The 13,680-nt window shown below is 39.5% G+C and overlaps 1 protein-coding gene across 1 annotated transcript in view; it reads right to left on the minus strand.

The window, feature by feature from the left end:
• The window catches only part of ASTN2 (astrotactin 2), a 754,139-nt gene that overhangs the window by 306,407 nt on the left and 434,052 nt on the right, over positions 1-13,680 (minus strand). The window contains exon 12 of the mRNA XM_032595525.1: positions 2,025-2,213. Coding sequence (XP_032451416.1) covers positions 2,025-2,213 — 189 coding nt within the window. The remainder of the gene's footprint in view (positions 1-2,024; positions 2,214-13,680) is intronic.

Here is a 13,680-nt window from a genome sequence, read left to right on the forward strand (position 1 = left end):
TCCCTTACTTTCTCAGCCAAAACCACACCAGACTTCTTCCTATCTTAAAGCCAAAGGCGTTTTTTTTTTTTCCTTCTTAGAACATCTGTCTCTGCTTGAAATCTTTCCCAATGCTAACTCTCACTCATTTTCCAGGTATTAGTTAAATAACACTTCATCTGAAAAGTAGACTCCCAAGTCTTATTATTGCTTTCTAATCCAATAGATGCACACCCACTATTCTGCTCCAACTAAATTAGAGCCTACTGTTAATTGCTATCTTGGAACACTGTATCTTTATTCAACAGTACTTACCACAAATTAAATAAGTACATAAGATTACAAACACACACACACACACACACACACACACACACACACACACACACACGTATGCCCACACACTACACCTAGACACCAGAGGATCTCAGGCCACTTTTATCTTACTTTTCATTGTATCTCAAGTAACCAGCATGGTACTTGGAAAACAGTAGGTGCTCAAGCAGCTGTGATAACTACACAGGTGAATGGTTTTAGGGGGTTCACATTTCCATGCTTGTTCTACAAACCGGGAAGTGACAAGGTATACTGGATGAAAAGACAAGAGCAAGACTTTGGAGTCAGCCAGATTTACACCTGATTCTTTGCTCTGCCTCTCACTGGTGACCTTGGGAGAGTCACTTTACCTCTCCGGTGTTGACATATCAGCTGCAAAATGGAGGCTATGGTGCCTCCCAGGGTGTTAATAATGAAGCTAAAATGGTATTATCCCGGCTCTCTCACTTCCTAGAAGGGATATCAGGGAGAATCACTTAACATTTCCATTTTTCTTCTGTATAAAGGGGATGAAAATAGACTCTGCTTCTCAGGGCCATTGTGAGGATCACATAAATTAGTAGATGGTTAATAGATGGCAAGTGCTTAGAATGCCCTCAGCATGTGCTGAGTTAATATCATCACCACCATCATCATCATTACTGTTATTATTATTAATACTAAACATACTTGGTAAAGAGTTTGACATGGAGCATTTCTTAATAAATAGTGGTCATGATTACCACTCCTACTATAACCACTACTAATATTAATTAGATGATGGAATGGGGATGATAATGATTATAATGGTGATATTTCTTCCCAATTCTGACTTTTGTTGACATGACCTCAAAATGCTAGGGTGAACCCTGCCCTGTGATAATATCCTATTACATTTTCATGCAAAACTGTCTAAAAGTACTGTTTTTTAAAAAAAGATAATCATTATACATAGAACAATGCTTCTCATTCTACCATCTTTTGATTCTTCAGATTGTGAGACATGATAAATCCTGCTTCTTCAAATCTCTCAGGGAGGCTTTCATAATGACGCTGCATGTCTAATCTTCATATAATTTGGCCAACTCAATCCTCATTATGTTTGCTCTTATATGAGAATGGTCTTATCTTTTAATTTCGTAGGTACCTCTATATTTATTAACAGAGAAAGAGGTCTTTGACATTTTGTTGAGCAAAAAACAGCAATTTCTAAACAGCTTTACTGAGATTTAGTGTGTGTGTGTGTGTGTGTGTGTGTGTGTAGATAGAGAGAGGGAGAGAGGAGTTTTAAGAATGTTCAAGAAAATGTTAATTCTGGATATTTCTGGGTGATGGGAATTTTATTTTCTATTTCATTAAATGTCTTTATTTTTTAACTGCCTGAATAGCCTACATAGGATACTTATTTTTTAATAGACTGAAAGATTAATTTAAACATTTTAAAATTCCATTAACTGTACTTATAGGATGATTTAAGGCTGAATTAAAAATATGTGGATAGAGTTAGAAAAATGGAAGGGCAGGATAAATAAAGGCTAGGTCAGTGGAAAAGGAACCTCATGGAATGAATTTGGCTAACTTGTAACACTTCATTGGATAGGCATCAATAAGCCTACAAGGATACTGGCCAGTCTAACAAAGCTCAATTCCATGGTGCCCATGGCTTCCGCCCCCCTGCCCAGATTTTGGGTCAGTGATCCAACCAGTGAAGTGCGAGTATCTGCCCATACCTAAAGGTCATCTGGAAGACTTGGCCTTGGTTCACATGCTGGGTCCGGTTGTTGTAACCATGTAGCATCTCTCCAAAGAGGGTGTCGTTGAATTTGGAGTCGGGTTTGAGGCATTTGGGGCCCTCGCAGACATCTGAGAGCATTAGGCAGGATTTTCCATCAGGAGCCAGCTTGTATTCCTCCACACAACTGCACAATAAAACAGAGCCGAGAGTTAGCTCCGCATGCTGGATGCCCCCATTGTGGATGACCTAAAACCAAGGCCTCCTTTGCCTGCAAAACAGGTCAGAGTTTAGGAATGGAGACAGCTATTCTGGCTGGAATCTATCTAGGGCACAGGTGTCTAGAGAAAAGCACATTAATCCTGCAAATTGGTAAATTCAGGGAAAGTCATTTGTGACATTTTGGAGGAGTCGAGGCGGAAACCAGAGTGCACATCTACGCACAAAGCAAATTTAAAAACTGTTTTCCATGAACACACAGACTTTAAAAAGCATGACAGACCAATTCGCAGGGAATTATCAACTAGTTTCTCAAACCAGAATCTATTCCCAGTGTATCTGTCGACCAAGGTTGAAGACTGTAGCAAAAACAAGGTTGTTACTGCCCTTGTAACGCAGAGGTGATCCTTCCAGGACCACGGACAGCTCACTGCAGCCGCTGCTTCTGCTCAATTAGCAATATACCTAGTCTCTGTTGACCTCTAACTACCCAATACTAACAGCAGAAGGGCCTTTGACATGCCTTTGAGTCAGGGACTAAACCGGTCCTCCTCTGTGGACTAAATAGGCATCTGAATGGGGTGTGGAAATAATATTTGCAATCTGGGGATGTTTGTAGTGAAAAAGGAATCTCTTAGGCATGGGGAAGAGGAGGAAACAGAGGTCTCAGCTCCTGAAAAATCAATCCAGAAATGGGAACTCTTTTAGTCTTTACATGTTCATGGCCTTTGGCTATGCACTGGGAAAAGGGTGCACATAAGAGATAAGACACACAAGAGAATAGGCTGCTCAACTGAAAAAACTTGTATAAATATCATCTTTGCTCCTTTGGACCTATGTGAACCCCAGCAAGTCATTTAACTTCTTTGATCTTCAATTTCCTCATCTGTAGAATGGGGTACAAACTCCTACCCTATATTAATTCATTAGGCTGCTATAACATCCTTGGATACATTGGCTGCAAAAAGAGGAATTGAAAGGTACTTCACAAAATAATTACAGTAATGATGGAAATGGTGGTGTTTATTGAGCAGACACTTTCCATGGAAATTTCATATATATCTATTTTTAAATGTTTCTTTTTGAGAGAGAGAAAGAGAGAACACAAGCCGGAGAGAGTTAGAGAGAGAATCCCAAGCAAGCTCCATGCTAAGCCTACTGTCAGCACAGAGCCCGACGCAGGGCTCTACCCTACGACACTGAGATCATGACCCGAGCTGAAATCAAGAGTTGGGCACTTAACTGATGGAGCCACCCAGGTGCCTCTTGTATATTTATTTTCTGGCCATGAAACAAGTTAATTTCATCATTCCTGCTTTACCCAGAATCAAAATGAGGAGACAAGTAAAGCAGGTCACACTGTAAGCAAGAGGCAAAGTGGCATTCAAATTTGAGTCTGTTTAGCAACAAAGGGACCTTTTTCTACTCTTGTCTTCTCCAAATCCAGTTGTTTCTACTTGCATGAAATGACCCTGGGTAAGGCTGTGCCAGTTAGAGGCAGTAGAAAGCAGGCAAGCTCTTATTTGTGAAAATCTATTGACTCTGACTGCAGAGAGACTCAGAAACTCATACAGAAGAAGGGAGAAGCTCTATGCGATGGTTTGGGAAGAAAATATTCCTAGGTTGAAAGAACCAGTAGCTGATGCCAGACACGTGGAACTCAACTGAAGGCAGTAAGCAAATAGGAAGAGCTGAAATGCTGACTCAAGATCACTCTAGTGAAAAGCCAGGAATGTCTCCTGCATAAAGCAAGCTGTCACTCTTCCCTTGTTCTCTTATCACCTCTAGTGTGTTGAACAGATGCACCAACTGTCCTTCCTACATGCTGCTGCCCAAGTACAGCAGAAGGTTGTTGGAAGAAGGCCTGTCCTGGTGCCTTCATCAAGTCTATCCCTTCTTCTTTTTGCATTTGTTAAATGTAAGTAACTCTCCCTTGATAAAGGTGGAGTACACATGACATGAGTTACATGAATGCACACAGTATATGGTAAGTTCCTAATGAAGTCTAGTCCCAGCCATCTATTCCCAGGAGGTTCCCAGCAAATATGAGAAATGGTTTACTGGAGTAGAGCTTCCTCTCTTTATACACACACACAGACACACACACACACGCACACATGCATGCACCTGTGAATAAATATACTCTTGTTATAAATGATTAAACATTATCAAAGTCTATAGAGTTCTTCATTTCCACTCCTCAGATATTTTTACTTAATATCAGTAGTCATCATTGTTAACTATTATGTATTCTTCTAGGTTTTTAAAAATACATTTATAAATACAATATTACGCATATAATTATATTATATATATAAATTTTTCATAATAAACTCGTAAGTACACCATACATTATTATAAGATATGCATTTGTACTTAATACTATTTCTTAGAGATCTTTTCAAACCAGTATTCATATAGATCTATCTTTCTGATGGTTATTTGGCATTGCACGGTATAAATGTACCATAATGCCTTTAGCTAATCTTTATTAATGAGCATTTTGGTTGTTTATAGCTGTTTATTATTGCAAATGGTATCATAATGAAGATCTTTGTACATATATCATTATGTACATGTATGTGTTTCTACTAAAAAAATCATAGAAAAAGGATTGCTGGGCCAGTGGTTTATGAATTTAAAAATTTTGGTAGATTTAATAATGGCTGTCTGTTGGGGCTCTACCAGTCTACAATCCTATCACTGATGATTGAGAAAGCCCATTTCCCCATAACTTTCATGTTCATTATCACCAATATGGGATTGGAAAAAAACTCATTTTTGTTTTGCTTGGCATTTCCCTGATTACTGCTGAGGTTCCCCACCTTTTGATGTCATGGCCATGTGTATTTCTCCTTCTATAGGTTGTCCATCCATGTGCTTTAACCATTTTCCTATTGTGATTCTTGTCTTTTTCCTTATTGGCTTATGTATGTTTTGCATATTTTCTGGAGTTCTCCTTCTCCTTTCATACATATTGAAATTTTCTTTCATTCTGTACTTGTGTTTTAACCTTACTTTTGATATCTTATAACCTCTCTATCTTGGTCCTTAACTGCTTCTGAATTTGGTGCAATGCTTAGGAAGCGACAGATGATAAAACACATTTCTATATATTATTCTAGTATTTATATAGGTTTTTAAAAATCTTTGGTTGTTTAATCTGTATGGATTTAATTTTGTGCATGATGTGAGTGGTTATTTTAACTTCATTATTTTCAAAATGAGTAACCATTACCTGAAGGGTCCATCTGTTCACTAACTAATGTAAAATACTATTTTCTCATATACTAAATCACTATGTATGCCATGTATACATGGTTGGAATTTTTCCTATTTAGCTGTCTGTATTTTCCTGCAATAATTCTATACTACTTGAGGGGTTCCTGGGTGGCTCAGTCAGTTGAGCATCCAACATCAGCTCAGGTCATGATCTCAGGGTTCATGAGTTTGAACCCCACATCAAGCACTCGGCTGTCAGGGCAGAGCCTGCTTTGGATCCTTTGTCTCCCTCTCTCTTTGCCTCTCTCTCTCTCTCTCTCTCCCCCTCTCCCTCTCTCAGAAATAGAAAAAACATGAAAAAGATTATATACTACTTGAATTACTGTAGCTTTGAGGCGTGGTCTGGATATAGTCAAGTAAGTCTCCTCCCCATTGTAAACACTAATTTTCTATCTCAAAACTTCCTCACTCATCTTATTATTTTCCCATTCAAATGAATTTTAATTTTGACTTGTCAAATTCCACATAAAACCCTAGAATTTTGGGTGATATCACATTGAATTTGTAGACCAATGTGGGGGGAATTTAAAAAAAAATGTTCCCTGGGGGAGGGGAAGGAAAAAAAAAAAAAGAGGTTAGAGTGGGAGAGAGCCAAAGCATAAGAGACTGTTAAAAACTGAGAACAAACTGAGGGTTGATGGGGGGTGGGAGGGAGGGGAGGGTGGGTGATGGGTATTGAGGAGGGCACCTTTTGGGATGAGCACTGGGTGTTGTATGGAAACCAATTTGTCAATAAATTTCATAAAAAAAAAATAAAAAAAAAATAATTCAGTGAAAAAAAAAAAAAAAAAAAAAAAAAAAAAGAAATACATATTGAGACTCAACTCTATGTTGGGCACCACCACCAACTGTGGCAGAGACAATGTCTTCCATTCGCTACACTGGGTCCTCTTTCTGGATGTGTACCATAGACTGTGCAACCAAGCTTCCTCTGCAGGTGGGCCAGAGGGGCCACATGACGGGATTCTGAATGATGGAATCTGTGCTGACGTGATGCAAGCTGCTGCCAGTCTCAGACCTTCAAAACATCCTGTCTGATTCTCAAGCCCCCTCTTCTCTTGCTATGGCAAGTTTGGAGAGCATGTGATCGAAATGCATACTTGCGGTTGGAGAAGTTCACCTCAATCACAACGGATCTTGCATGAAAAGCGTATAATAAACTTTTGTGTACACGTTTCCGGCTTGGGAGGCTTCATTTGTTACAGCAACACAGCTGATCTTATCCTAGGATCTTTACAGTTGTGAGTTTTCTAATTCAGAAATAGTTTGCATCTCCATTTATTAAGTGTTCCTTTAATGTTTTTTAATTTTTTTTATTTTTTGTAAACACTGTTTTCCCGTTATTTAGATTTTTCAAGGCTCCAAAACCAGTGTGGCTCAAACACCTTTTATTACAATCAAAACTTAATTTTTTATATGAAATATAATTTCTTGTCAAATTGGTTTCCATACAACACCCAGTGCTCATCCCAACAGGTGCCCTCCTCAATGCCCATCACCCACTTTCCCCTCTCCCCCACCCCCATCAACCTTCAGTTCATTCTCAGTATTTAGGAGTCTCTTATGGTTTGCCTCCCTCCCTTTCTGGTTTATATATTAAGCGTTCCTTTATAGCCTTCTCTGAAGTTTTAGACTTCTGGTCGTAAACGTCTTCTCGGGGCTTATTCTTAGGTATGGGTACAATATGCAGGGTTCCACAGGTTACAGACATGCATTTTAGATGCAGATCACCAGGGGCCAAATCCTGATTTTGTCTCCCATTAGCTGTGTGGCCTTGGACAAAATGCTTAGCCTCTCTGTACTTGCTCTGCTTACCTATAAAGTAGTACTCACCTCAAAGAGCCACTGTGAAGATTAAATGAGTTATGTCTGGAATTTGGTATATCCAAACTTACAGCCAGTGGTCGCTGCTATCATTACATCCTTTTCCACTACAGAAGTAGGATCAGGTTTTCACTTATGTTTTCCCTTATATTTTCTAGTAGAAACTGCTGATATTGAGGAAAGCTATTACTGATTTCTATAAGTTGATTTTTCACCGTACCACATAAGGAGCTCATCAGTTCTAATACATGTACCAGATTTTTCTAAATGGATGAGTATATATTTGCCTCGTTTAGGCATTAGAACTATGCTAGGATTTTGGAATAAATTAGAAAACAGCCATTTTAGTTTCTTTCTCTGGTTCAGTTTATATAAGAGAGTGGTTGTGCATTCCTTAATGATTTGATAGGACCTGCCTATAAAACCCATGAGCTCATGACTTCTTTTCAATTGTAGATATTTAGCTCTCTGATCATTTTATTTTACGTTATCTGTCTGTTTAGATTTTCTACACCATCATGAGTGAAACTTGGTAATTTATATTTTCCAAGAAAATAATGCATTTTATCAAGACTTGCAAATTTATTGGTATAAAGTTGTACACAGTATTCTCATTAAATTTGCTTTATCTTCTGTGCTTCTATGGGTATGTCTCTAGCTCATTCCTAATGTACTTGTGTTCTTTCTCCCTCTCTCATTTCAAAAGGCTTTTGCATTTTATTGATGAGGCTCCTTTTTTTCACCTATTTCATTTATTTCAGCTTTTATTTGTATTAATTCCTTCCTGCTGCTTTCTTTCACTTTGTTTTATAATTCTTTTTCTGGCTTCTTGATTTGAATGCTTATTTGTTTATTTTCAATCTGTCTTGCTTCTCAATACATGACACGGAGCTCTGACTGCTTTGTCCATGTTCCATGAATATGAATAAACAGTCTGCCTGCTCCTACTCATTTCTAAGGACGTGGTCATTTAAGTTTGATTTTTCTCGTTACTCGAGTGTTACTTAGGAGGTTTAGTTGTTTAAATGTAAAAAAAAAAATTCTTCGGGCGCCTGGGTGGCTCAGTCGGTTGAGCGTCCGACTTCAGCTCAGGTCACGATCTCGCGGTCCGCGAGTTCGAGCCCCGCGTCGGGCTCTGGGCTGATGGCTCAGAGCCTGGAGCCTGTTTCCGATTCTGTGTCTCCCTCTCTCTCTGACCCTCCCTCTTTCATGCTGTGTCTCTCTCTGTCTCAAAATAAATAAACGTTAAAAAAAATTAAAAAAAATAAATAAATGTAAAAAAATTCTCAAGTAGATCAATGTATCTGCTAACTAGACTGCTGTTAATATGTAATATTATTGCATTCTAGTCTGGAATATAGCTTGTATAATTTCTACTTCGGTGAATTTACTGAGATTTCATGCTCCCTTACTTAAGGGAGACACAGGTGTGGAGCTCAGAGTTTGTATCTAATTAAACCTGGGTTCAAAGAGAAGCTATGCCCCTTATCAGCCATATGACCCTGATACAATCTATTAACTTCTGTAGGCCTCAGTGACACAATCTATTAAATGGGGATAAAAGTTATCCTTACCACAGAGCTTATGTGAGAACTGACATAACTTACCTAAAGGACAAAATAGTATCTGTCGTGTAACAGACAATGTGAAACATATGGTGCCATTGCAACACTGCTCTTGATAAATGATACATCCATACATATAGCATTCATGTATTTTAAATAGATAAGTGTATACATAATTATTACAGTTCAACTTAAATGTGTACATTATATACATATGTATGCCTCTGTATTTATATTCTTATGCATATACATATATACACACACATATATACATGTACGTATATACACATACATACATACACACATACACGCAAGGCTCAGCCCTACAGTTAAGATTCCAGTCTAGTGGAATATTTCCCTATATACAAACTGATCTGCTCCTTACTACAACCTGAATTAGGTAGAATAATGGTGCCCCCAAAATGTCTGTGTCCTAACAACTATAGGTCCTTACAACCTATGGATATGTTACCATACATGGCAAAAGGAACTTTGTAAGTATGATTAAGACTTTCGAGGTGGGAAGATTGTTCTTGATTATCTAGTTGGACTCAATGTAATCAAAAGGGTCCTTATAAGGGGAGCCTGGGTGGCTCAGTTGGTTAAGCATCCGACTTTGGCTCAGGTCATGATCTCACGGTTCATGGGTTCGAGCCCCATGTCAGGCTCTGTGCTGACAGCTTGGATCCTGGAGCCTGCTTCAGATTCTGACTCTCTCTCTCTCTCTCTCACTCTCTCTCTCTCTCATAAATAAATAAACATTAAAAATTTTAAAAAGGGGTGCCTGGGTGGCTCAGTTGGTTAAGCATCTGACTTCGGCTCAGCTCATGATCTCACACTTGGTGAGTTCGAGCCCTGCATCAGGCTCTGTGCTGACAGCTCGGGCCCTGGAGCCTGCTTTGGATTCTGTCTCTGTCTCTCTCTCTCTCTCTCAAAAATAAATACACATTAAAAAACATTTTTTAAAAGGGGGTCCTTATAAGAGCATAAGAAGTAGACAAATGTGTCAGAGTCAGAGAAGGAGATATAGTGTGGAATCAGAGGAGAGACAGATAGAAACAGACTGTTCCTCTGGCCTTAAGAATCTTGCTGATGCCTCAGTTTTAGGAATTGTGACCTCCACAGGTGTAAATAATAAATCTGTGAGGTTTTAAGCCGCTACGTTTGTGGCAATTCATCATCAAAGCATTAGGAAACTAAAGGAAGACCGTAGCAGGGAGGCATTGCTCATGTTCAGATGAGAAAACCGGTAAGTGACTTGCCCATGGAGATACACCTTGTTTACCGTGGTGCTAGGAAGCAGACCTGGGAGTTCATATTTCAAAGCATGTGTATGAGTGTGTGTGTGCCATGTGTGTGTGTGTATGTGTGTGTGAGAGAGAAATTTTAGCCATATTACACCTGTAGGTTCATGGTTATTTATTTATTTATTTTTGTCTGGGGGTAGGAAAGGATTGTGGCTCAACAGGAGAGGAAGGAGGGGAGATAAAAGGTTTGGGGTATGCTTAGTAAGACACTTAGAGATGCGGGGAGGGGAAAAAACAGAGACTCATAAAAACATAGGGACTCAGAGGTAAATGATCCTCTGAGTTTCGAAACATGAGAAACTCTCTCCCCCAAGCCACCTCAGGGCACAAGATGGATGATTTATGCAAAGGTCTGTTTAGTTGTTGTTTTTTTTTTTTTTTTTCCATGCGACATAATTATACAGTTTCTTTAGAACATTCTGTCGTCTGGGAGATTTTCTTACAGAAATTCTAAAGAGTGTAGGCTCACAGGAAACCAGCCAAGATCTGCATGGAACTATATTTATACATATGCCAAAATGAAAACCATAAAATAAGTACAAAGATACAAACTGGGCATTTTAGCTATAGGCAATGAATGTGTTACCCTTAACACACCTATCACATTATAGAGAATACTAGAACTAGATGGGCCTTTAGAGATTGTACCATAAAACCTATATGTGTTTAGCCAAGAGCATGTTTTATTTAATCCCTACAGCAACATCACGAGATGGGGAGTTTCATTCCAACACAGCCACCAAGGACCTCGAGGCTGGCACTTTAAAATTCCACAACCAAGATCATACCAGCACTTTGGAAAAACCAGTACCTTGACCTGGATCTTCTTACTCTACATCTAGTACTCATTTCATTTCAGCACAAATGACTATTTCCAATCTGCTTGTCTTTCAAAAGAGGAATCTGGGACCTTAGAGAGGTATGGCATTTACACAGATTCTCCAAGCAGGGTGTTTATTTATTCATGTATTTACTTGCTCAGTTATTCATTCATTCCTCAACGGTTTGTGGAGCCTATAAAATTATAGATGGCAATGCACAGACTAGAAATTTTTTCTTTAAATGGCAAAAAGAATCAGATCCTGGGGGGGGTGGGGCGGGGAATGTAAAAACATAGAAAATGTAAGGTCAGAAGAGCTCAAGGAATGGCATACAACACTGACTTGGACCAACGTCAGGGCTGAATCTGAGTATCCCACCACAAGACAAGACCGTAGCAGGTGCCGTCCAGCTTTACTGAATCAGACCCCTGAAATGAATCCCACCCTGGGGCTGTCCGGACCATGACTCTCTGTGGCCTAGAAGGTAAAGTCCTGAGCCACAGGAACCCTACAATCCAATATCATGGGGGCCTTTCTCATGAAGGCCCTTGGGCCTGTCTCAACATTAACCAAAATAAAGATTAGTAAAACTGTTTTCAGGGTGGTCTCCATCTGAAGGTTTCACTCAAGGGAAAGATTTAGTTTCCAGAAAAAGCCATTTTGAATGTAAGGTACCCAAGGGTATTCTTTAGAAAAGAAGGAAAGAAGAAAAGGAAAGGAAAGGAAACAGAATTCCATGGGGGAATTCTGGTTAACTTATATAATGATGTATCTACTCTAAGACCCTCAACACTTGTGAGAAACATTAGCATGTCACCTAACACTAAGAAAAACATTTTAAAAAAATCTTTCAAAGCATTGATAGTAAAATGCATCCTGATTTCAGAGATGTTAGAAAGTGGAAAATGTGGGCACTTTAGAACCAGTGAATTATGATATATCACCACCGCAGGACTTGTCAGAGCCTTTACTATCCTCAGGTGCACCATGAACCTTAAAGGCAGTTATAGAGTACAATTTCCCATCCACATAGGAATGTGACCACTGGGCTACCCTTTTCTGCCTTTCAGCTGTATATGGGACTCATGTTTCACAGATCCCACAGTGGAAAAACCTCTCTGAATGAATGGATGAACTCTGTGTGCTTTAGTCAAATGTCTGTGAATATGTTTTACACCTGAGCTTTTGCAAAATACTTCAAGCAGCAGGGAGCATAAGTTGTAATGTCTGCCGAGAACCTGGTATGTGGATTTCTGTGTTAACTATGGGAGGTAAAATCCCGTTTCTTCAATCAGAAGTCACAGAGGTGAAAATGCAGACTCTAACCTAAAAGTCAGAAACCAAAATAAAACAAGTGGTGAATAAACACATCCCACACCTCTCTAACCAGTTACTGAAAGTCAAAATTAAGATCACTATCTTCCGTCTGGAGGTCAGCGTTTGCCACTCCTAGAGAGGATGTGTGGCTAGATGTGCTCTTTCGGCCCAGATTTTTAAACACATTTTCATTACATTGTTAATAAAATTACATTGAAATCACATTCAAATTTGAAGAGAGACGCTTGGGTTATCTCCTGTCCCAACTTTACCTCCTAAATGGCTGTGAGATCCTTCTGGGCCACGGTTTCCTCCTCTGAAAGATCTGAGAAATACTTGAAACTTCAAAAAATATTAATGACCTTGATCACCATTTCTTATTTAAAAATACAGGGAACATGGGGCGCCTGGGTGGCGCAGTTGGTTAAGCGTCCGACTTCAGCCAGGTCACGATCTCGCGGTCCGTGAGTTCGAGCCCCGCGTCAGGCTCTGGGCTGATGGCTCAGAGCCTGGAGCCTGTTTCCGATTCTGTGTCTCCCTCTCTCTCTGCCCCTCCCCCGTTCATGCTCTGTCTCTCTCTGTCCCAAAAATAAATAAACGTTGAAAAATAAAATAAAATAAAATAAAAATACAGGGAACAAAAATATATATACAGGGAACATCTCTCTTAGCAAATTATGCCAGGAAAAGGTGTTTACCCCCTGAAACCAACAAAACACAATAAAACAGCAAAAAACACAACCTTCCTTTTGACAAGCCAGGACTACTATATAATCCACCATATGTTTGGGGGGGGGGGTTGTTTGTTTTGCCTTTTCTGTTTACATCAGTTGCCAAGAAGCAAAGAGCTAAATTTATCTCCCGTTGAGTAATGCCCCCATTTCAGGCTCCTGCAACCATTTTCTCTCTCTGTCCTTACACATGGCTCCGGTCAGTCCTAACTTTATATGACATGTTTTTTTAATAGGTTGGATTTATGTGGATAATAATAAGCCCTTGTCAAAGAATGCACGAAGTACATCATAAACACACATACACAAAAGATACCAACTTGGTTGCTAGGTAACCAAGCAACCTGTAATTGCTTGGGGATGCTCCCTCACCTGTAAAGATTCATTCTAAATGCTTCAGCTCGGTTTCTGATGACCTTCTCAACTTCTCTCAAATTCACCTTCTTCTCTCTACCCTGCTAGTACCTGTTGCTCTATCAACATCAATCAGGACCAAGTGAGTCTCAGCCACCTGTCCTCAGTGTCCCCTCTGTCCCAGAGTACAAACTCAATGCCTATTTGCGTTCTCAGCATCCCATAAAAGGCCAG

The sequence above is a fragment of the Lynx canadensis genome, chromosome D4 (genome assembly GCF_007474595.2).
Source record: "Lynx canadensis isolate LIC74 chromosome D4, mLynCan4.pri.v2, whole genome shotgun sequence".
Classification (NCBI taxonomy): Eukaryota; Metazoa; Chordata; class Mammalia; order Carnivora; family Felidae; genus Lynx; species Lynx canadensis.